Source organism: Rhipicephalus microplus, chromosome 1 (genome assembly GCF_043290135.1).
Source record: "Rhipicephalus microplus isolate Deutch F79 chromosome 1, USDA_Rmic, whole genome shotgun sequence".
NCBI lineage: Eukaryota > Metazoa > Arthropoda > Arachnida > Ixodida > Ixodidae > Rhipicephalus > Rhipicephalus microplus.
This window is the reverse complement of record NC_134700.1, coordinates 112122764-112147949: the sequence shown is the minus strand read 5'-3', so window position 1 is coordinate 112147949 and position 25186 is coordinate 112122764. Positions and strand designations below refer to the sequence as shown.

Below are 25186 nucleotides of genomic sequence, written 5' to 3'. Positions count from 1 at the left end.
TCCCCTCACAGTAGTCTATACAGAGCACAAGCGGTCGCACTTACACAGTTACAGACACAATCTTATTACTCACCAGCACAGGCAAAAGGATAGTACGATATAAACGATATGGATGCTGTTTGCAAGGCATGCAAGAAAGAAGTACGCACGCTTGAGCTTATGCTCTGGGAGTGTGGGTCACTTGACCCTGGCATCTCCCGAAAAGAGTTTACAGAGAGGATAAAGTCTCACGACCATATCACCGAGGTCCTGGCTATCCAGTACGCCCATGACAAGTCTAGGAGGCTTGACCTCAGAGTACCGACGTGGGATTAGCTAGGCAGGCGGCAACACTCTGTATAGGACGTATAAATAAACCTACTTCTATTCATCCACTTCAGCCTACCACAGTTCATGCTGGTAGTGCATGTAGTGCGTTCAGCTAACCTCTTTTCATCCACATGCTTCGCATAACGTCGATTCCCAAGGTATACGTTGGATCTGTCTATTTTCTGTTTACTGGCGCATTGAGAATCACACAAAACCTGTTATTACCACTTCCAAGGCACTTGCGGGGAAGAACTTTTCATACCTTAACAAACGTTATTTCTGAGTACAAACCACTTCATCGACTTGATCGGAAGGCCATTGTGGTTATAGTAATAAAGTTCAAAAGAACGGCCTTTGCTTCAATTGTTTTCCTTTCCGTCGACCACTGATGCTTTCCATGTTGATGTAAAGTTTCAAAGGCCATTCGTAAACACGACCAGCATAAAGGGTTACTGGAAGTGAGAAATAAACGTTTTGGGTAGCATGTTGTCTCAAGTCAAGTTAATTGTTTCGTGGTTGAATGTGCGTGTTTGGCCACCAAAACGTTGCGCGAAGCAGCCGATGGTAGTTTGCAAGTATAATCTTAAAAGGAATGGTTCTCTATTACGGAATCCTCTGGAGGCTAACAGATGGCACCCCACTACAGACATCACGCAATATACACGTCACGCGGCACGTCCCTCAGAGTGCGCGTTCCTCAGCCGGCACGAGCACGGGAATAAGAAGCAGTTGTAATCTCCTGGTCATCAGTAGTACCAGCCATGCCTCGACGTTCGGGCGATCACGTTCATCGCAAGTTGTCCTCGCCGCGATCAAGGCGGCTGAGCGTTTGGAGTTCGAGCTCCTCGTCGTGCACCTACGCGAGCAGCAGTAGCACTGAGACCCCGTCGGATGACGCGACCTACGCGCCAGAGTCCACGGAGTCCCAGGAGCTACGCAGCGAAATCGATAAGTACGCCAACGTTTTCCGTGATCAAGCTCTAGAACTTCTACGCTTACAAACGTATACCTTCATAAGGTGTAGTCTTGTGAGTGTCGTACTTTTTAGTGGCACGAGTACCGATCGGCACTCTTGTTCATCTTCCAAGCACTTCCGGTCCGACACTTCCTGTTTTCTAAATATTCGATAAAATCTTGTTAAAATAGCTATGGTTTACGTTTGGAGTTATATTAGATACATGTGATATATTAGCGTAACTTTATTTAGGAATCATTCCTATTAACTATCAGTGTAATTAAGAAAAATTGATTGTGTCCATTGAAAGATTGTCAGCAGCTGAGATCCTTGCGGCACCTGGCAGAGCATGTCTCAACCACGCAATTCTTTCTTGGCGGCCTCCGAGATGCACTTTGGCGAGATACAAGTAGTACGAAAGTTATGGTTCTGGATGAAGAGCTATTTGTTAGGCGAAAGCCTTGGCTGACTCTTCAAACGTCAAAAGTGACCATCGCCGGCGTCACCACGAAAGATGCAGAAAAGTAACGTGATCAGGTATTACTGATCGGTGACATCACCACGGAACGTTATTGTGGCTTCATCATGCCGCAACTATGACGTTCGTCACAAGAGGACGCCGCCATTCGAAATCGTCGCATGGTTTAATCTGTGCCGATCGAGCAGGCAGTGCACGTCAGCTTAGATGCAAAATGTGCGGGGAGCGAGGATCCATACAGCGATTGAAATGAATGAGATGGCTCGCAGTTACACCCCCCCCCCCCCCACCCTTCCACCCGTTTGTGGCACAGTGACTGCCGTTGTGCCGCTCTCAGGTCCCTCAAGTGTTGATCGCAAAAATAACAGCGCAGAAAATGACGCTAGAGCACACAATCCACTGCTTGCTTGTTTTTGTGTGTGCGTCCGTCGTTTTTTTTTTGCGCTGTTTTTTTTTTAAATATGATTAACCAATTAGCTAAGATTTGGGCGCACGATAAAGAACCCCAGGAGATCGAAATTTCCGGAGCCCTCCACTACGGCGTCTCTCATAATCATATGGTGATTTTGGAACGCTAAACCCCACATATCATCATCATCATTGAGCAATTAGCTCAATTCAGCGTCATTGTGTATTTCATTCCTAAGTCCGGCATTAGGATCACTTTACATTCTCTTTTTTCATCATTTTGACGAGGCACCTTTCTTTGACGGGCCGGGCTGTCGGTACGACTACAAAATCTACCAGCCCACCAACCATAAGTGAATGTTGCCTATTCTATAATACCAGTAGTTTTACCAATTTGGTGGTGGTGGTAGTGGTGCGTGGGGTTTAACGTCCCAAAACCACGATTTGATTATGACAAACGCCGTAGTGGAGGGCTTCGGAAATTTTGACCACCTGCGGTTCTTTAACGTGCACCCAAATCTGAGCACACGGGCCTACAACGTTTCCGCCTCCATCGGAAATGCAGCCGGGATTCAATCCCGCGACACCTTCGGGTCAGCAGTCGAGCGCCATAACCATTAGACCACCGTAGCGGGGCTAGTTTTACCAATTTGTTAATGCGTACCACTCTATTCATATTCGATCTTAATTCATACTGCCCCTTATGATTAATTCACCAGCACACTAGTGAACCGTGTCATCGTGGCTGGCACCTGCCTCGTTCGAGATTTCTCTGCCGCTGATGTTGAGCGCATAGGAGACCCAAACATCGATGAACAAAACGCGACCATTAGTGTATACTCTCCCCCGTCCCTATCTCCCCTTTTGAGTTTGTCAAAGCAAGGGTGCAGCCCGTACGCTGGTCTATGCGGTATTTGCCGATGACGAGTCATGATTTTATTGTAAAGGAAAAATAACTAAGCAGCACTCGTCAAACATTCAGAAGGCGTACAGAAGGCGTACAGGCTGACACAGGCGGAGACCAATGAAAGTATCTTCACTGACTCCGCCTGTGTCAGCACCTTATTTGTACGCCTTCAAAATAGTTGTGATTTCTTACAAATCAGTGTTCACGTGTGAGACGGTAATGAGCACAGAATTAGGTCATTCCAGCGACGCAGGCGGCGCCATGTAGCCGTGCTGCGAAGCTGTCACACGTTGATAATCTGCGACGCAGTCAGTGACGTAGTTCGGTCTCTCAGTAGTCATGAACCAATGATCGCGTCTTCACGCTCTGCAACGCTGACGTGCACGCTAGCGACATCACCATCTCGTTCACCATTTCGACGTACCGTTGCGCCGCCTAAAGTCGCTGGAATGGTCGAATACACAAGCGTCGTCTTCAATAACCCTTTGTTGGTAGTAGGCACCCGTATGTCGTATGCGGTCTTATTTTGAGTCCATGTTTCCTGAGCTACCAAGTTTCAAATTGTGACATCGGTTTGGCAATCACAGTAACCCAAAGCTGTCAATTACTGTAGCCCTGCGTCACGAACAATGAGATCATGAATACCATGGTAAACGACAATATTAGATGCTAGTCGAGGCGATAACAGGTATAGTGTTATAATTTTTAATTGTTTGCTTTCAACATCACACAAGCACATGATTATGAGATACGCCGTAGTGGATGGCTCTGGAAACGTCGACCATCTGGGGTTTTCTACGTGCTCCAAAACCTGAGTACATGGGCCTGTGGCATTTCCGCTTTCATCGAAAATGCGGCATCGACCCCGCGAAATGCGCGTCAGCAGCGTATCATAACCACTAGAATAGCGTGCAGGGTCAGGTTACAGATTGTGATAATGATTATGCGTTGCACTGCGATACAGTGAAATAGGTCTGAAAGCAGGGTATTTGTATATTCACCGACGCAGCCCAGTGACACGCTTATGACCATTCAGTATGTATAAGCAAGGTGGGGTTCAAATTCCTGTATGTTCTCACCTACCATTGGCGTTGAATGAAACGTTCACGAAAGCCGTTGAATTCATGTGCTATTAACGTGTCTTGTAAAGACGTTCCCGTTTTCACGAGTCATTTTCAAAGTCCAGGGAAATCTGTAATACTGTGCATTGATATAGAAATGCTCTATACGTGAATGCCCTGGAAAACGTTGGAGTAGCTTTATACTGCAAAAGTTCAGTGAATAATTCATAATAGTTATTTGGCGATAAATAATGACACGCTTGTGAAGTTTCACTGTCAGTGCAAAGTGGTTTGAAGATCGAGGTCGACGCCGTCAGATGCATAGTTTCCACTACTTTTTTTGGTAACTTTCTCCCATTTGCTATTGAAGCAATTAAAGTAACTAGCTAATGAAATTTAAGTTCATATTTATTTGTAAAGTGAATTCTCGCAAATTATTTGGTCACACAAAGAGCAGCCCTGCTTCAGGAGGCTCCTGCAAGAGTAGTTAGCTGCAGCGCACCTACCATCATGATCCATCTGAAAACAGAACAACCCGTGTCAGTCCACATGCTCAAGGTTTAAGGAAAGAATACTGAACGAACGCTTGTTTATTATATCAGTCCGAGCCGGGAAAACGTGTTATTCGCTTCAAGGGTGCTCTTGGAGCCAGTAATAAGCATACTTTTATCGTGCTTGCCAACATTTTGGCAATATTCAGATTGAATTCAGTCACTATTCATATAAAAGAACCGCGAGGACGTTTTAAAGCAAAGCGCTTTTTGGGTGACAGGTTGTTGCGCGCCCCCTTCAACATCGAGCCCGAGATGGCCGGGCCGCTTCTACAGTTCCCCCTGGACCTGTACTTGCGCATGCGCCAAGAAGGGGGCAACGTGCTGCTCTCCCCGTGGCACCTGGCCTGCATGCTGGTCGTCATGTACCACGGCTCCGGTGGGGACACACGGCAGCAGATAGCACGCGTGCTCTGCACGGACGATGACGGTGAGATCGTGTCTCGCTTCGACTGCCACGCCAGTCACCTGCTCTGCCGGGACTACCGCAAAGCCCGCCATACGCACTCGGGTAGGTATTTACACGAGGCATGCCTCTTCAGCGCGCACTATTGTGAGTCCTACTACGTACATGACTCTCTTAAAGAGGACTCGTGAACTCCACCTAAGAGATAGACACTACGCTCTCGTCAGAGATTCGTGAGATAAAACAAAAAAAAAAACTTTGTGGTGGCTTAGCTCAGTTATGCCAGGATACTATGCCAGCATGAGCTATAGACGGACGGACGGATGGACTAACGACAGATCTCAGAGGAGTCCAGCGCGAGCTCACTAGTGAGCTTCCAGGCCTGCTCCAGCGCACCAGCTGTGTGCCTTGTGACGTCACTACTAGTCAGGCATGCGCATCACGGCTCTCTATAGGCGATGAAATGAGCACACTAACCACTGCGCCACGCCGACAGATGGCTCTCTATAGGCCACGCGAAACTGCTCAACCTTGGCCAGAATAGCTTATTTACGCTAGGAAAAATAGTCAACGGGTCTCCTGAGGCTGAACCACACGTGCACTGCCCGAGCGCGCGCAGGAGTGGGTCAGCGCGCTTGCCTCGAGAGCAGCTCGCGAGAAATGGCACTTTCAACCCACACATTGCGCGCGCGACGACGCCAGCTCACTCCAAGCAGGTAGGAATAGCCCAGTGAGCTTCAAATGATGATTTACATGTGGGGTTTAACGTCCCAAAACCACCATATATGATTACGAGAGACGCCGTAGTGGAGGACTCCGGAAATTTCGACCACCTGGGGTTCGTTAGCGTACACCCACGGGCCTACAGCATTTTCGCCTCCATAAATTCATGAGCTTAAAATTTTCAACAAGGATGTGACCACTCTCCGTAAGTCGACCTGATGCCGAACAAAGCCATACCGCACCGCCGAGCACATCGCTACGATGTGCACGACGCATTGTGTGAAATCGATCTCATGCAGTGTAATGGCGAAATATCTATATACAGAGCTCGCCAATGAAAATACATGCTTGTGAACGTACTTGCTCTGTATGCAGGGATGTAAAATATGCGTGAAAAAGAAAGCAAAAAATGAGTCACACACGTTGGCTAAGCTGGTGACATTTTACAGCCACGGCGTCATTGCGTATCTGCGGGGCTTCAAGCTCTGCCAGGGCGGCAAGGCGCGTGGTTTCAAGGCCGACATCATGTCGCCGCGGCGCGTTCTGGTGCGCTTACGCTGTCTGCGCATGCGCTGCCCCCGGATCAGTTACCCAAAGAGTGTTTAGAAAAGGGTCTGAAAGGCCACTTTACCAGCCAGCTTTCGCTGTGACTGTGCTGCGCGTTCCGCGCTGGCCTGGTGTTCAAGCGGCGAAACTCCTTACGCTGCAGGCTCTGCCTCCCGTGTATGTAGTACGTAGTAGTAGCCGACTCTCGTTTAGTCCTTAGAATGTCCGCTAGATGGTGGTATTTGTATATGATGAACATCATGATTTCAACAAAGAAGTGCTTTGATTATAACAAAGATAAATTTCAACAAAGAAGTGCTTTATGCACCACAATAAGAATGAATCAAGTGGCACAATGGCTCCATTTTCACAACAAGAGTTGGAAAGGGCTGAGAAAAGGGTTCCTAGTAGTAGATCAACAGGCCCAGATGACATTCCAATTATGCTGATAAAGACATTAGGTCCGAAGCCTAAGCAGGCTTTGAGAGAGGCAGTGAGCAAACTAATAATCGATGGTGAAGTCCCCGATGGATGGAAACTTAGCAGGATGAGCATGATCTATAAACGGAAGGGGGACAAAGCTGACATAAACAACTACCGACCTATAACAGTGGCATCAGTGGTCTACAGGCTGGCGATGCAGATTTTAAAGGAAAGACTGCAGGCATGGATAGAGGATGAGGGGGTGCTGGGGGAACTGCAGAATGGGTTTCGAAAACACAGGAAGTTGGACGACAATCTGTTCTCACTGACGCAGTGCATCGAAATAGCAGAAAAGGAACACAGGCCCCTGTGGCTAGCATTTTTGGATCTCAAGGGAGCGTACGATAGCGTGGTTCAAGCGGAATTGTGGAGAATACTGGACACACTAGGCGTGGAACATGTAGTCACTAATCTTTTAAAGGATATCTATGAAGGTAACAAGGTAGTTATAAAGTGGAAAAAACAGGTATCCAAGCTTGCAGAGGTACAACGGGGGCTTAGGCAGGGGTGTCCCCTGTCACCCTTATTATTCAAGATGTACCCACAAGGATTAGAGGCCAAATTAGAGGGAAGTGGACTGGGCTTCAACCTCTCTTTCGTCAAACAAGGAAAACTCATTGAACAGGCACTACCAGCACTGATGTACGCAGATGATATAGTGTTAATGGCCGACAACAATGAAGATTTGCAGAGATTGGTGGACATCTGCGGTAATGAGGGAGATAGGTTAGATTTCAGATTCAGTAGGGAAAAATCAGATGTCATGATTTTTAATGACAATGAAGGTAGTGAGCTTATAATACAGGATGTCACGCTGGAGATAACAGATAAATACAAATATCTGGGTGTATGGATGAGCAATGGGGCCGAGTACCTAAGAGAACACGAAATATACGTGACGACTAAAAATAACAGGAATGCAGCGGTAATGAAAAACAGGGCACTGTGGAATTACAATAGGTATGATGTTGTCAGAGGAATATGGAAAGGGGTCATGGTTCCTAGTTTGATGTTCGGCAATGCCGTCTTGTGCATGAGATCAGAAGTTCAAGCAAGATTAGAAATTAAGCAACGTGGAATAGGTATGCTTGCCTTAGGAGCTCACGGGAATGCACCAAATCAGGGAGTACAAGGTGATATGGGATGGACATCATTTGAGGACAGGAAAGCTAGCAGCAAGATAAAACTTGAGAAGCGATTGAGAGAAATGGGGGAGGAGCGTTGGGCTAGGAAGGTATTCAGCTACTTGTACATGAAGAATGTCGATACAAAATGGAGGAAGCGAACCAGAAAATTGACTGGTAAATCCTTAGAAAACAGCAGGGGGCCAAACCAAAAAGAATTATCGGTTAAGAAGACCGTGAAGGAAGCTGAGACCAATATGTGGAGAATTGGCATGGTTAAGAAGTCCGCAATAGAGGTCTATCAAATTTTTAAGCAGGAAATTGCCAAGGAAAGGATCTATGATAATACTCGAGGTAGTTCTCAACTGTTTGAGGCCAGGACGGGAGTATTGCGAACCAAGACATATCAGGCCAAATACGAAGGGGTAGACACGGTATGAAGTGCGTGTGGAGAGGAGTAAGAAACTGTCGAACACTTGATAATGTTCTGTAAAGGGCTTCGCCCTATAGTTCAGGATGACGGCGCAGAGTTTTTCAAAGCACTTGGGTTTAGGGACAGGGAGGGCAAAATAGACTTTAAGTGGGTAGAATTAACTAGAAGGAGGTTATCCAATTGGTGGCTACAGTCAAGGCACGAGTGAAAATTAAACCCTTCACTGCAAAGTACGAATCCTCAACCTCAGTTTTCAAAAGGAAAAAAAATAAATCTAGCTTTTGGTTGATTAAGTATTACGGCTTGGTGGCGCTAGCCACCGCCCGATCTAAAGGGTACAGCCACATCCATCCATCCATCCATCCATCCATCCATCCATCCATCCTTCCAACATATTGTCACGTCGCTCCAGGGGATGTCGACAAGGTCTATTGATGTCCGAGTAACAGGGCTCTAACCAAGCGCGTCGGTTGGGCTTGTTTTCTAGAGTGGGGGTTCATGCGCACTTCTTTCTTCTTCGTGGTGTGAGCCTTCACCTTGGTATACGACCCACTACTAGAAGTAGGTGGCAATATTCCTCCTCAACAAAAAAAAGAAAGAGCATGCTGTAAAGTTATTGAAAAAAAAAAGCAAAACAAAGTAGGTTAAACAATAAAAAAGGGCACCAATAATAAAATGTTAGACGCGATAAGTTCACCAATGATGAGGCAATTGTCAGAGCACAAATAATAAGAAAAACACAGGAAAAGTGGTCTTTTAGGAACGCGCAAAATAGGGCTTCATGCGCACCCCGTGAACTATGTCAGAGGTCGGTTGTTTTCGTTGTGCCCATCATGACGACGTAGCGTCCGGAACCACTTCGTAGTTTACGTCGCTCACGCGGCGCAATACTTTATACGGACCGAAGTATCCGCTGAGCAACTTTTCGGAGAGGCCACGGCGTCGAACAGGGGTCCAAACCCAAACTTGGTCTCCCGGACTGTAAGATACGTCATTGTGACGCATATTGTAACGTCGTGCATCGACCTGTTGCTGCTGACCAATGTGTAGCCGGGCAAGCTGGCGAGTTTCCTCGGCACGCTCTGCAAATTCTTCTGTGTCAGTTGTTAATCGATCAGCGCCTTCATAAGGAAGCATCGCATCCAGCATCGTCTGAACTTCGCGGCCGTAGAGAAGGCGAAACGGTGTAAATCGGGTTGTTTCTTGAACGGCGGTGTTATAAGCTAACGTCACATAAGGCAAAATGCGATCCCATGTTTTGTGTTGGACGTCGATGTACATGGAGATCATGTTTGTGACTGTCTTATTTAGTCGCTCGGTTAAGCCGTTGCTCTGCGGATGGTAAGCAGTCGTCGTTCGATGCCTAGTGTTACTTAGCCGAAAAACTTGATCAATAAGCTGTGCAGTGAACGCTGTTCCTCTGTCGGTTATCACTGTAGATGGAGCACCGTGGCGCAGAACAATGTGGCACATGAAGAACTGTGCTACCTCAGAAGCCGTGGCTCGTGGTATCGCCTGTGTCTCAGCATAGCGGGTCAAATAGTCAGTTGCAACAATGACCCATTTGTTGCCGTCGGACGATAAAGGAAATGGGCCGAGAATGTCCATGCCGACTTGGTCAAATGGCTTGTGGGGTGGATCAATTGGCTGAAGTAATCCAGCCGGCTTGCTTGGTGGCGACTTTCGACGCTGGCATTCACGACAGCTTTTAACGTACTGCTTCACGCTTGCTGAAAGTCCGGGCCAGTAGTACGCCTCACTTACTCTGGCGAGCGTTCGCGAGTAACCTAGATGACCAGATGTGGGCTCATCATGGCACGCGGAGAGGACTTCGTCCCGCATGTCCTTCGGAACGACGAGGAGGTAAGCGCGGCTCGTAGAACGGGCGTTTTTTTTTTTTGTACAGGACATTACCTCGGAGGCAGAAAGACGTCATGACACGAAATAGATGGCGAGGTATAACGGCGCTATGACCCTCCAAATAGTCAATGAGCGGTCGAATCTCTTCATCCTCTCGCTGGCGTCTGCTCAAGTCAGATGAGCTAAGGGCGCCCAGGAAACCGTCATCGTCGTCTTCTTCTTGATTGACTAAAGGTATGGGTGCACGCGGCAGCGTATCAGCGTCTTCATGCTTCCGTCCAGACTTATATACGATGGTAACATCAAATTCCTGTAGACGCAAGCTCCATCGGGCCAGTCGTCCAGAGGGATCACGAATGTTTACCAACCAGCAGAGGGCATGGTGGTCCGTCACCACTTTAAATGGACGACCATAGAGGTACGGGCGAAACTTGGTGATCGCCCACACTACTGCGAGACACTCTTTTTCTGTGGTCGTGTAATTCACCTCGGTACGGGACAGTGAGCGGCTGGCATAGGCAATGACTCGTTCTTCGCCGTGTTGATGCTGGACGAGCACTGCGCCGAGGCCGATGTTACTGGCGTCAGTGTGCACCTCTGTGTCAGCATCATCGTCAAAATGCGCAAGAACAGGGGCTGACTGCATCCGCTGTCGTAGCTCGGCAAAAGCAGCCTGTTGTTCGGTAGCCCATACAAACGGTGTGTCGTCGCGTGTAAGGCGAGTCAAGGGTTCCGCTATCTTCGAAAACCCTCTAATAAATCGTCGATAGTAGGCGCACAAGCCCAGAAAGCGCCGAACAGCCTTTTTGTCTGTAGGATGCGGAAACGCGGCTACAGCGGCAAGTTTGTCGGGGTCGGGTCGAACTCCTTTCGCGTTGACTACATGGCCAAGGAATTTGAGCTCTTCATAACCAAAGTGACACTTCTGCGGTTTGAGTGTAAGATCTGCTGATTGAATAGCCTGTAGCACACTCCTGAGGCGATGAAGATGTTGTTGGAAGGTTTCAGAAAAAACGACATCATCATCAAGGTATACGAGACAAGTTTGCCACTTCAGACCAGTAAGCACAGTATCCATCATTCGCTGGAAGCGCTGGAAGGTTGCGGGCGCTGAGCACAAACCAAAAGGAAGTACTCGAAATTCATACAGGCCATCAGGGGTAACAAAGGCCGTTTCCTCGCGATCTCGCTCGTCAACCTAGATCTGCCAGTACCCGCTTTTTAAATCCAAAGAGGAAAAATAGTGGGCGCGGCGTAATCTGTCTAACGAGTCGTCGATGCGTGGCAGCGGGTACACGTCCTTTTTAGTCACGCTGTTCAGCTTCCGGTAATCGACGCAAAAACGTAGCGTTCCGTCTTTCTTCTTGACTAGGACGACCGGAGAGGACCACGCACTGTTAGAAGGCTCGATGATGCCGTCGTCAAGCATTTCTCGAACTTGCGTACGAATGGCTTCTCGTTCCTTCACTGACACACGGTAAGGCTGTTGGTGTACTGGGCGAGCGTCGTCGTAAGTGATGATTCTGTGCCTAGTGATCGAAGTCTGGCGCACCTTAGAGGAAGCAGCGAAGCATGACTTGAATTCAAGCAAGAGTTTTCGCAGTGCTGTCTGGTTCTCTGGTGTGAGGTTAGAATTAATGTCGATATTGTTTAGAGACGTATCGGCGGCCTCCACTGCGTCCGACGAGAAGCAGATGGGAACGGTACCTAATTCATCTGCAAACGCTAACGAAGTGCCACGAAAAAGGTGTCGGTGTTCGTTGCTGAAATTTGTAACGAGCAGTTGAGATCGGCCATCACGTAGCTGTATGATACTCCTAGCCACACAAACACCTTGAGTCAGCAAGTGTTCAAAATTACTTTCTGCAATCGCTTCACCATTTCGCAATCCACAGCATGTGACGTCGACAATAACACTGGCTCTTGGAGGAAGCGTTATACTTTCAGCAGAAACACGAAGAATGTCGGCACGTTGTTGGTCGTCCTGCTTGTCGATTGCTCGGTCGGCTGAGAAGGTGATGCGATTCTCTTGAAGGTCAATGACAGCTCCATACTCCTGCAGGAAGTCAACACCAAGAATAACGTCGCGTGAACATTCACGGAGCACAAGGAAACTTGCTACAAAAGTATAACCGCAGACCCGAACTCTGCTCGTGCAGGTTCCAAGCGGAGAGACGGTGTGGCCACCAGCCATTCGAATCACAGAGCCATGCCAGGGCGTGATTACCTTCTTTAGTAGTCTGGTCATTTTCCCGCTTAGTATAGAATAGTCAGCCCCGGTATCAACTAAAGCACCTACTGCATAGCCGTCTATCAGCACCGGTATATCCAGAGAAAGCCGCACATATCGCTCAGTCGAATCCACACCCTTTACTGTTAGCGTCGATCGGAGGTCTTCAGCACGTCGACTGCCAGCGACCTCGCCTCCTAGGGTCGCTTGCGTTAGTTTTCCCGGCGGGGACTGGGGGACCGTGCGCCAGCATGGCGCTGTGGCGAAGATGAAAAGCGCCTCGGCGACGGTGAGCGCGGCTGCCGTCCAGAAGGCGGTGGCATGCGCTGTTGAGCCAGGTAATCCTCAATGTCCCGGGGTTGCTGGCCATACCGAGGAGGCGCTGAATATACTGAAAAGCCGCGCAGCACGAGGCGCCGGTATGGACACTGGCGGTACAAATGGTCCGCTTCACCGCAGTGGAAGCACAAAGGCCGGCGATCAGGAGTGCGCCAAACATCGGATTTCCGAGGCGAAGCACGTCTGTCGTCAAGGTAGTGCGCTGGTTGTTCCGCAAGATGCACAGGGTTGGCGTAAACGAGGGGTGGGGGCGCGCGTGTGTTCTCGTAGTACCGTAGAGGCTGCGCCGACTGAAGTAAAACTGTAGGAGGTGCCTGAACAAACAGCGGGGAAGAGGAAGCTGGGCGATTCAAGGCTTCTGCATAAGTCGCACGGTGGTAGTCAGCCGGGGCCGGTGCGGCGTTATCCAGACTCACAGGGTCACGCAGGGCATGATGCAGCTCGTCCTTGACGATACTTGCAATAGAACTCACCGTAGGTAGTGGTGGTGTGGCAGCCTTTTGCAGTTCCTCGCGTACTATAGAGCGGATAAGGTCGCGCAGACACTCGGTGTTGTTCCCAAGTCGTGAGAACTTGAGCAGTGGACGTGCTCACTTGCCGGTCATACAGGGTGGATCGATGCTGAAGCATCTTTTCCATCGTGACGGCTTCAGACAAAAACTCGGCGACCGTGCTAGGAGGGCTCCGTACAAGGCCAGCGAAAAGCTGCTCCTTAACTCCCTGCATCAGGTGGCGCAACTTCTTTTCCTCTGTCATACCTGGATCAGCCCGTCGGAACAGACGCGTCATATCTTCCACATATGTCATGACAGTTTCGTTGGGCATCTGGATGCGGGCCTGGATCGCTCGCTCCGCTCGTTCGTGGCGATCAGCACTTCTGTAAGTGTCCAACAGCCGGCGGCGGAATTCGGGCCACGATGTCATCTGTTCCTCGTGATTCATGTACCAGGTACGTGCTCCATCCTCCAAATAGAAGTACACACGCCGTAGTTTGGCCGCGTCGTTCCAGTCGTTCAAGGCAGCCACGCGTTCGAAGTCGACCAACCAGTCCTCGACGTCTTCGAGCTCGGTGCCATGGAACGGTGTCGGAACCTGTGGACTTTCGAGGGTGTACCGAGTCACCGGGGGGTTTCCCGTTCCTGTTAAAGTGGTTTGAACGGACGTGCTCATCATACCGGTGTGAACTGTAGGGTCAGCTTCGGGGGGCAATCCCCTGATCCTGCGGCTTGTCCGATGAACGGGAGTGTGGACTCGCACTGGGCTTGTGGTGCTGCTTCCAGGAGGGGTCTGAAACATCCGTGAGGGGCTACCCAGCACCTCCACCAATTGTCACGTCGCTCCAGGGGATGTCGACAAGGTCTATTGATGTCCGAGCAACAGGGCTCTAACCAAGCGCGTCGGTTGGGCTTGTTTTCTAGAGCGGGGGTTCACACGCACTTCTTTCTTCTTCGTGGTATGAGCCTTCACCTTGGCATACGACCCACTACTAGAAGTAGGTGGCAATATGATGAAAAGATGCGAGATGGCGGTACTTGGAGTGTTCGCAACATGAGCAGACGGACGCACGGACAGACAGACAGACATACAGACGAACGGACAGACAGACGGACGCACAGACGGTGGCAGGCATGGACGGACGCACGAGCGGAAGCACGGACGGACGCATGGGCGGTCGCACGCATGCGGACGCACACACGGTTGGTCGCAGGACGGATGCACGGACGAACGCACGGACGGGCGAAAGCAAGAACGAAAGGATGGAAGCACGGATGCACTGACAGACGCTTCGCCTCACTCATCATCATTCACTCCATGGATAGAGAGAGATATAGACTTTATTAATTTCCGGCAGATTGCTGAGACTCCGATTGCTCTTCCGATTGCTCTTCCGTAAACTGTTCCGATTGCTCCCGAGAACATGAGGGCCAAATATAGCGCAGCCAGCGTCCTGGAATTCACAATAAATTCTTAAAGTCGGCTGAAAATCACTTTCTTGTCGCTTGACAAATCACGGGAAAAGCTCAAAAATCACTCGTCACAGCTGTTCGATCAGCCATTGTCTGATTTGAACATAACGCGCTCAGTCGTTATAGAGATCACCGCGGGAGGCTGCGACTTGTCCATGGCGTGCGCGCGAAATTGCATAGGAAAGCCGCGTATTCGAAGGGGAAAAAAAGGAGAAAAAGTAGCCAAGGTCATGAAACACGTGTTGCGTATACTTGCTTTCCCCGTGCCATTTCTCCCCGCTTACCTTCCAGCGCTTTCGTCAGGACGAAAGAAGAGATCATGTAATCGTATAGCGCGTGACAAATCTTTGCAAGTCCGCTCGTACTGGACAGATTCGAAATTGAGCCACCGAAAACTACCTCCTTCAACGTTTAAACGGCAGGCTATTTATACCTACCAATTACCGCTGTTGGCGGGCCTCTCAGGAAGGGGGAACTATTGGGTTTTCAACATTATAAGCAAGATGGCGCAACGAGCACGCGGAGGCTTTCATCTCTCACGCGTACTTTGGCCCGCGAAAAGGAAGGGAGTGGACGATCTTTCGCGCGCCCTTATCTCGCGGTGAGGAGGAGGGATGGAAGGTACGTTTTGACAGGCTTGGGCTTTACCTGGAACGTTTCTGTTACAATTATCGGGCGCACAAAGGTCACTGCAATCATTGCCGTCTCCATTTGCGAAAAGCACGCGCTTTTCAGACACAGCGAAGTAACAACTCAGGCGCTTATTCGCGTTCATCAGCACCTGTGAGTACGTTCCGTGCGTCATTTACGCGTGAGAAACGCGGGGCATGTTTCGATCTGCTTGCCATTCTGCGCGTGACCTTCCAATTCGTTGCTATTGGGTTCATCGCTTCACCTTTGCGGCGAAGCTGTGACTTTTTTGCGGTAGTGAATTCGTGAGGCAACAAGTTTCTTGATTAAATCTTTTCATGACTACTCGGATAAGTGTTGGAGGGACCTTTAAAGAGGGTCATACGTGGTTGATCAGAACTCACCGAAAAGAGTAATACATTGAGCGTCAGACATGTTAAAGTGTCTACATGGCAAAACCAATACCTCTTGCATTGATCTCTTCCAGTGATTGAAGCTCTCTTAAAATGACTCAAAAATTGTCTACACGTTTGCTCATTTGTTCACGCCGTGTATATACTTAGCTCCTCGCCGTATTTTATAGCAGCTGCCTTCCACTAGCTGGTTATTTCTTCAGCACGTTAAATGGTTTTCCACATACCATTTATCCTTAGTGTCAATAGAAAAGGCATACGAGTAGGAATACGATTTCATTAATGTAAGACCTAATTACCTAAATAGCCGAGAAAGGCATCGGCACATCACGCACACATAAATCAGTATCACGCAACACTGCGAGGGCCAATACATAAAATAAAGTGGCATCTAAATTTTCAGATAAAACTTCGGAGGATACTTAAAATTTTCCAACAAGAGTGCGACAGTGAACGCTTACATAGATATTCTATTTACTTGCTTCTGAACTGTGGGCTGACGTCATTTCACATTAACCTTTATTACGAGGCCAAGTCAGAAATTATCTACACTTTCGCCATATCTTTTTTGACATTCCGCAGTTTGTCTTCTGTACTAGTATATTTTATAGTTATACTGCAGCGCTAATGCTGTCAAAATTTCACCTTAATTCCTCAATTTTTTTTTCTTCTGTAGCTGATATATCATGGCTGCTCCAATACACGTTTGCACTAAAGAGGTACAACGAGCAGTGACCAGTCTCCTGTGGTCTCAGGGTATCAAAAGTTCAGACATTTATCGCAGACTATCCTCGCAATATGGAAAAGTGCACTCTCACTTAAGACTGCGTTTTCGGTGATCGAGAATTTGCACAAACGGAACAACCAGTTTGCCACAACACCAAGGTTTACTATCGAAGAAAGTTTTGTTGTTGCACGACAATGCATGGTTTCCACTATTGGCATGACAAACAAGATAAAATTTGAGTTATTGCAACAACCTCCCTATAGCCCAGTCTTCAGTTTAATGTAATTTTAGCGCACTTAAATCACTCAAGAAAGATTTGGGTGGTCGATTTAGACGTTAAAAATGATGTGCGAAAGTAGCTTATTGAACAATCGAAAACCTTTTATTATAAAAGGATGCGTAAGTTCGTTGGGCCAAATTAGGTTAATAAAATGTGGAATAAATAGTGCAGTTACTCTTTTCGGCGAGTTCTGATTAGCCTCGTATGACTCTCCTACAAAAGGACCCTGCGACTGCTATTCAAGTAGCCATGGAAGGATTCACTAAGGGAGCTTGTTGCCTCACGAACTCACTACCGCAAAAATGTTTCAAATCTGTCCAGTGCGAGCGTACCTACAAAGAATTGTCGCACGCTGACATTGCATGCTCTCATCTTTCGTCCCGACGAAAGCACTGGAAGGAATGGCATGGGACCTTGACCACTTCCCGTTACCTTGACCACTTTTTGTCAGTTTTTTTTCTTTCCTTCGAATTTGTAGCTTTCCCATACAGTTCTGCGCACACGCGTTAACAAGTCGCAGCCTCCCGTGGTGATCCCTGTAACAACCGAGCACGTCATGTTCAAATCAGCCAATAGCAGACAACTGGGGTGACGAGTGATTTTTGAGTTTCTTCCGTGATTTGTCAATAGAAGAGAAAGCCTTTTTACTAGCCCTTCTATTTCCTCTCATCGCGTTTTTTTTTTGCTCACAATGGTGTCGTCTGCGCGTAAAAGTGTCAACATTCAGTAAACTATAGCGACTATAGGTCATCTTAGAAGCGGGTACACTGCGCAGACAACATAAAGGTGGCGAAGATGTTAGCACACAGAGTGTTAATGGCTGTGGTCACGGTTTACTTGGAGCCTGCTTCCACCACTACTTGAGCTTCCGCACTTCGATGTCCCTGTCGTTTTACAGCAGCGTGTGTTGAGAACACAGCAGCAGCTAATTTTGGTGGCATAGTTGTCCAGCACCGCCACCGCTGGTGTCCGTAACTACTGGCGCACGAAAGTGAAAAATACCCGGAATCGAGCGGGATTTGAACAAAGGCCCTTTGCGTGGCAGTTCACCATTTCTTACCAGAGCTACGCCAGTGCATTAAACCGCCTCGAAAAAAGATCCCATAGAGGCGTTATCTCGGGCAACCTCCAACATGCTCGCTTCCATGACGAGAAAAAATGCGCCTGTGCACCGTGCACGTTGTTACGAAGCCGCGACTGGCCAACACGGCCGCGAAGGCGCCACTGCTCCGAGCTGCGCCGCCAAGGTCACCAGCCGTTTGGTAGCGTGTGTTACTGAGATCGCGACCCCTTCTGCGCAGAGCTGATAGACGAGCGGACGAGACGACGGTGAGTAAAGGCAAGGTTTATGAACAGCATAGAATTAGAGGCGTTACAAATTCGGCACTGGAGCCGACAGTTTATGGACTCGAAGAGCCGAGATGTCTTTTCTCGCACGCATCCGTCGGCTTCTCTCTCTGTTACGAAGCGCCCCGCCGACGTGGTTACGATGGGCGCCACGAAACTCGCCACTGCCAAGGCCACTGGCCGCGCCGACAGCGAAAGAGGCTCAAAGCAACGCGAGGCTTCTCTGACACATAGGTCTACTGCTGGCGACGCACCGCAGGACTGTTTTTATAGGCCCCGGGTGGATCCTTTGAGTCACCAAACGTCCAGCCAGAAGCGCAGCTGCCCGTGATGTCAGAATCCTTTAATGGGGACCCGCCGCTGCGCGTGGTTGCACCCAAGGACGAGGGATGTTGCCACGCATTGCGTAAGACTCGCCAGACTGGAAGGCACCGATTGCTTCATCGGGCTCGTGGGCTGAGGGAGCTCTCTGTGCGTTGCGTGACAGACCGGCACCGCCGCTTGATGACGTCGTTGAGTTGATCGCGTTAGGCGGGCTCGAGCACTGGCTTTGACACAGATTGCCTTTGCAGAGGCATTGACGTTCAAGTGGACTACCAGGGGCGACAGCACCCCCGCTGCCAGACAATGCGCCGAAAAGACGAGCTGCTTCAACGTGGCTCGGATGTCGGGCATGCTTGTTCACCAGGTCCCTCCAGGTTTGCCTCCAGGGCCATGGGGAGAATGTAGCTCAAAGCTCAGTTCCTTGAACACATCCATTTCTTGAAGATGGATCCCAGCTCCACTGGCTTGTCGCCACAACCTGTCGGCCAGCTTCACTCGACTCTTCTGACGATTTTTGGTCTCAGCACTTGTCGATGGTTTTGCAACTTGTCAAGAACGGTTCGACAACAGACAACACTGCAAGTGCCCTCGGTTACCCAACAGAACACCAGACAAAGTATAGTACAACATATACCTAGCTACGTGTCTACCGGAATTTCTTTCCCTTTACATCAAGATGCACATGTGGGACAGAAGACTCTTATAGTGAGAACTCAAATTTTTACACGTACAACAACGTAATGAAATATAATACAACACAAAGTTGGCCCCTTGAGATCACTCTGAACGAGAGCGCTCAGCTAAGGCCGGGATGAGGACAAAATTTTGCCCCGAATCACCAGCGAGAAACCGAAAGGTGGAGAAGGTACTAACTAAAACGCACGGCTCAATGCGTCTGCATTAGCATTTCGCTTACTTTTTTTTTGTAGCGAATGTCAAAGTTGTGCAGTTGGAGTATCATGCTCCACCTCCGTAACCGGCCACTTTAAGGCGACGATACCTATGCGGTACCAAGAGCTGCTCATAATTGCGACCTTGCGCATTTGTGTAGCTCCGATAGAAGAGCCCTGCTTTCTCAAAAAGGGAAACATCCTTTTTCTTTTTTCCCAAGTTTACGCTTTCCATTGGCGCGTTAATCGAGAGGTCCTCACGCTGCTCTCGAATGAGCGTTTCTCGATCAACTTTCGACAGCTCACTCCAACTTTCCGCTACAGGCGAGAGCGTTACACTCCACTCACTCTGACTCAATGACACCATGTCGTCTCCTCCGCAGACAGAGACTGCGCCAGTTGCTTCGGCGACGGGCCGCTCGAGTGACTGCTCAAATGACTCACATGAAGAATTTCCTGTCTGAGGTTCCGTCGACGCGCCGCCGAGGTCACGCAGATCAGCAGCCTTTGCAGGTGATGTTAGACCACACCGAACAAGAGCAGGGTCCTGCGAAAGCTTCCGCGCTTGCGATCGCGTGAGGGCCATGTACGCTAAGTTGCAGAAAAACGATTTACCCTGCTCTTTGAGAAGCTGCTCTGAGTTATTAGAGAAAAGATAAGAAAAACGATCGGGAAGCGCGCCAGACACAGCCGCTTTGGTGCGAAGCTTACCGAACAGGCCTTCAATGACAACCGTAGTGAGTGGTAAGCAAGCACTCTGCTCCTGGGCGACTTGTCTGATTCATGCGCATTCCTGTAAAGCCATTCGGATACACCAACGAAGGATGGACAACGTCCATGGTTGCCGCTGAGTCTCGAAGTGCTCGACACGTTTTGCCATTCACACTAATTTCTTGGAGATACGGCTCTAACAACAGCATGTTCTTTTCCGATTCTCAGATTGTTGCGAAAGCAAACTTTTGCTTATAGTTTATCGCGATGTGCCCTTGCTTTTTGCAGTTGTAGCAGATTAGCGGCTTCCATGATTCAAACGCCCCTGTGGTATCAGTGCGTTGTTTATGAACCTCACTCAATTTCACCGCTTCCGTTTGCCCTTCCCCAGCAGTGTCCTTTGTAAGAAACGGGTCCTTCCTGAAATTACGGTGCGGAGCGGTTTTCCGTTGATCAGGTTTCTTTGAAAAGCTCTCTTTCTTTTCATCTTTTTCAACGCGAACTGCCCTGCTATGCAACTTTCGGCGAGTATGATACTCCTCAGCTAATTCTGCCACCTTGTTTAGCTGTACTTCCCCAAGTTTGTCCTGCAGCCAGAGCTTCACATCTTCCTCGATGCAGCGGCGAAATTGCTCCAATGCAATGCATTCTGCCACTTTATCGCGATCGTCATAAACACCTTCACCCTTGAGTCATTCAATTAAATCGGCTCTAAGACGAAACGCGAAGTCAGGGTGTGACTCATTCCCCTTTTTAGCATACCGAAACCTTTGCCTGAAAGCCTCGGGTGACAACTTATAACGTCTCAAGAGCACTTCCTTGACCTCGTCATAGCTCTCAAACGCTTCCCTCGACAAGCCCGTAATCGCGTCGGACACTTCGCCGGGAAGAAGAGCCAACAGGTTCTGCTCCCAAAGAGACCGCTCCAAAGCATTTCGCTCACAGACATGTTCAAACTTGCCGAGATACTTCGCCATGTCCTCGCCTACTACGCATGGTGGCAGTTGGTCGCGCATTCTTTGACCGCTGACCTGAACTGTCGCAGAAGCTACGCTAGGCGCCTGCGAATACTGTAGGATGGCCAATTCTATAAGTTTCAACTCAAGGCATTCCTGTCTCTCGGCCTCCTCATGGCGTTCTTGCCTTTCGTTCGTGAACTTCTCGCCTTTCAGCCTCCTTGCGGCGTGCTTTGATATCCGCCCAGGCCTCATCAGCTTCCTCAGTCATCACTCCTGCATCCCTCATGATCTCAAGTATCGCTTGCTTTCGTTTCGCACGGCTCAAAATAAGGCCAACATCCTTACAAATTTTGACGAGTTCCTTCACTTTAAGGTTCTCCATCGTTCACACTATCCTCTTGCTGTTTGCCCCTGTTAAGAATCTACTCGCCGTGCCCACTATGAGTCTACTAGCAAGACGCGCAAGCCATTATTAAGACAGCCGTGTTTACACCCTCCACATTAAATTTAGTTTCAAGGCACTTCGACTTTGCTTGAAACGGTCAAAGCTCACTCTAATGCTTCACACAGCCCTTCTCTAAACTACTATAACCTGTACTAGAGTAGTCTGGTGAACTGAGGGGGAAACATCAGGCACTCACCACATCGATGTCGCTGACGCCGGCCGATCCCGCAGCTGCCAACCACTGTTTCGAAGGCGCGCCGCCGACGAGGTTACGAAGGGCGCCACGAAGCTCGTCGCTCACAAGGACACCGGCTGCGCCGAAGGCGAAAGCGGCTCGAAGCAACGAGAGGCTTCTCTGACACATAGGTCTACTGCTGGCGACGCACCGCAGGGCTGTTTTTATAAGCACCGGGTGAATTCTTTGAATCACCAAACGTCAAACCAGAAGTGCCGCTTACCGTTATGTCAGAATCCTCCAATGGGGACCCGCCGCTGCGCGTGGTTGTACCCAAGGACGAGGGATGTTGCCATGTGTTGCGTAAGAGTCACCAGACTGAAAGGCGCCGATTGATTCATCGGGCTTGTGGGCTAAGGGAGCTCGGTGTGCGTTACGTGACAGACCGGCGCCGCCGCTTGATGACGTCGTTGAGTTGATCGCGTCAGGCGGGCTCGAGCACTGGCCTTGACACAGATTGCCTTTGCAGAGGCATTGACGTTCAGTGTGGACTCTCAGGCGTAACAACGTAAACGTGCTTTCTTGGGCGAATTAAGCTACGTCGAAGGAGGTAAAGCTACGTCTTTGTACGCGTCGACATGCATGACATTGACTGAAGGTGTGATGGCCCCTTCGAACTGAACAAGCAGTGAACGGCGCGGACTACTCGGTACACGTCGTTTAAAAAATGAAACGAAATGACTCTAGTCGGAAGCTACATGCCTAAAGTGAAAGAAAGGAACTCACAGGTGACATCTTGTTATGCCTTGCATTGAATATCTGTAGTTGGCTAAGCGTAATGGCATAAAATGTTCGTGCACTTTGTCATTCTTGTAATGGAGTTATTTTTCATACTTTTCATTTCACCGTTAGAACGCTTCAAAAGACCACAGATATTTACTAGTAATGCTGTAGTTTATGCACTGTCCTTTGCTGTTGTCCCATCGCCGAGCGACTTGATTTACAGCCTTTTACTGCACTTTCCGTGCACAGGGCTCAACGTGACCTCGTACAATGGCCTGTACCACGACGCGCGCGTTAACGTGTCCCCCGAGTTCAAGGCACCTCTGTCGAGCCTTGACCTGCACGTGCACATTCAGGACTTCTCCGAGAGCCCGGAGCAGAGCCGGCTGGCGTTGGACGGCTTCCTGCGGGCCCTGACGGGTTTCTGCTTCAACCGGGACGTTTTTGCCGGTGACAGCGTCGACCTGGACACGTTCGTGGTGCTGGCCAGCGTGTTCTGCTTCAGCTCACGTTGGTTCGTTGCGGGCGGGCCGACCCGCTCGACGGGCGACTTCTATCCCGAGAAGGACAGCCGGAGGCCGGGGAGTTTCTGCGAGCGCGTGGAGACGCTGTGCATGACGGGACGTTTCCAGTACGCGCAGTTCGCCGAGAACGATGGCGGCGCCTTTGAAGGCATAGTGCTGGATCTTCCGTACCAAGACCCGCGCCGCTCGCTCGCCATGTTCATCCCGGCGCAGACGTCCAGCCTCGAAGAGCTCGAGAAGCGGCTTACGGCCGCCATGATCCTCACCTGCCTGGCGCGCCTTGGACGTCGCGGCCCGGTTGAGGTCACCATGCCCCGGATGAAGGTCAAGTGCCTCACCGACCTCAAGCACTACCTGCCCTCGATGGGTGTGGTGGACGCGTTCAGTGACTCCGCCGACTTCGTCAACATGGCGCGCATTGTCGGCCTGCGGGTCTCGGCTGCCAAGCACCTCGCCGTGTTCCGTACCGGGCTTAAGGGTCCGGAGAAGTCGGCAGCCCAAGTCGCAGCCAAGGAGACCACTCGCGCTACGAGCGGCACCGGCGTGTTCAAAATCACGGTCGATCGACCGTTCATGTTTCTGGTGCTCGCTCGCAACCCGGACACCGTGCTTATGCTCGGTTCTTTTACGCACGCTTAGTAGCGTACGTGATATCTTGAGCTCACAACCGTGCCTGTCAAGATACACGTAGCTATATTTGAACGTAACTGTGCAATAAATGCACTCGCTCCTTACCACGGAACCGACTATTTAGCGTTTCGAACGCATTCACGCAAAGCGAATATGCGTTTCATATGATTTTGTGCGTTGTTTGCTGTTAATTTTTAACCCAAGAGCGCAAATTTCATTTTTCGTCATGCTTTAAGCATGTGTTAGTACAATGCCAAAACACTCTACGAATTAAACGGTCAGTCTTTCATGGTCTTACGAATATAGACTCTGCGAAACCCTGAAAATACGCTGTAACATTAATGATGATGCGTGTAAATAAAAAAAATGCACTACGGAGGCTCATTCGTGCGGCTTAGTGTGTATCATGTAGAACAAATTCGGTTAAGTAGCTTCGCACTAGTAGTACTAAGCCTGAAGTGCAAAGCTGGGCGGCCTTCTTCCTCTTTATTATTCTTTGTTCCTTTCTTTCTTATTCCGTATCATTTCGTATTTATATATACTGCTTTCTTTCCTATCCCTGCTCCTTGTTCTAGCTTGTTCTATCTGCCTCTCAAGTTCTCGCTCACCAATTCTCTCTCCGTCTTGCTGTGTCAAATGCGGCGCATTCGTTAGCTGACCGCAGGCGCTTTGACCCTTTCTCTCTAGGCACTTGGGTCTGGACGCTCTTGTGGTGCTCTCCTTAACTGGTAGGTATGTACCGAAACTGGCATAGGAGGACATGAGCGCTTGACGAACGCAACTAAAGGGTTATTGTAACACATGGCCCATACTTGATCGCCATTCAGTGGAAATATTAACGCGATAGCGTTAGGGTGCCCATGAGGTTAAACAATCGCGAGTTGGAACTGCACACGGCTGTCCTATGCGGGCCTGTGGAATTGCGGGCAGGCTCGGCTTGCCGGTCCCTATGAGGGAGTGAGCAGGGTGCGTGACCCAGTCGCGTGACCCAGGCATACTGCGTGCCAGGCCTGCGCGAAACGCGCAACACGGTCGCGGCAAAAGCGTATAAGAGCGGCCTTTTTATAACCTCTCTTGAACACACTTTGGAGTAACTACTACAAGCACACATGCATGGTACCCACTACACCATATAAATATTTTTGGTAGTGGGTTCACTATGGCATTATTCATCATTTTTCGAAAAAAAGTGGGGTACCCGTTACAGACTTGTGATTATGTGTCCTTTGCTGATGCTCTGGCTGATGATGACGATGAATCACGCCCGAGGCTTTTGTAATGGGTTAGAGCATTCAACGATCCACTCTTAAGTAAATTGGTATTGTGTGACGTCTCGTTGTTACTTCGCTGTTCTAGAACGCTTTATTACACATATTAACGTGATTGCTTACCCGACACTAAGGCTGCATGAGATAAGTTTTCAACGGAGTTTCAAATGATTTTCTATTTCACACGTTGAATTGAAGAAAAAAAATATTCTCAATTCGATCTCATTTTCAAAAACTTTATCATTCAACATCTTCGTTCACCGCAAGCCACGTCAGGGCTGCCCTCGTATCTTTCCACGC

At 49.3% G+C, this 25186-nt stretch overlaps 1 protein-coding gene across 1 annotated transcript; it reads left to right on the top strand.

Annotated features, from left to right (window-relative positions):
- The first annotated feature begins 1070 nt into the window (after positions 1 to 1070).
- Positions 1071 to 23627, top strand: LOC119177908 (iris). The gene is made up of 3 exons (XM_037429093.2): positions 1071 to 1261; positions 4891 to 5180; positions 22714 to 23627. The coding sequence occupies exons 1-3, from the start codon at positions 1071 to 1073 to the stop codon at positions 23625 to 23627; spliced, it is 1395 nt and encodes a 464-aa protein (XP_037284990.2).
- The last annotated feature ends 1559 nt before the right edge of the window (positions 23628 to 25186 follow it).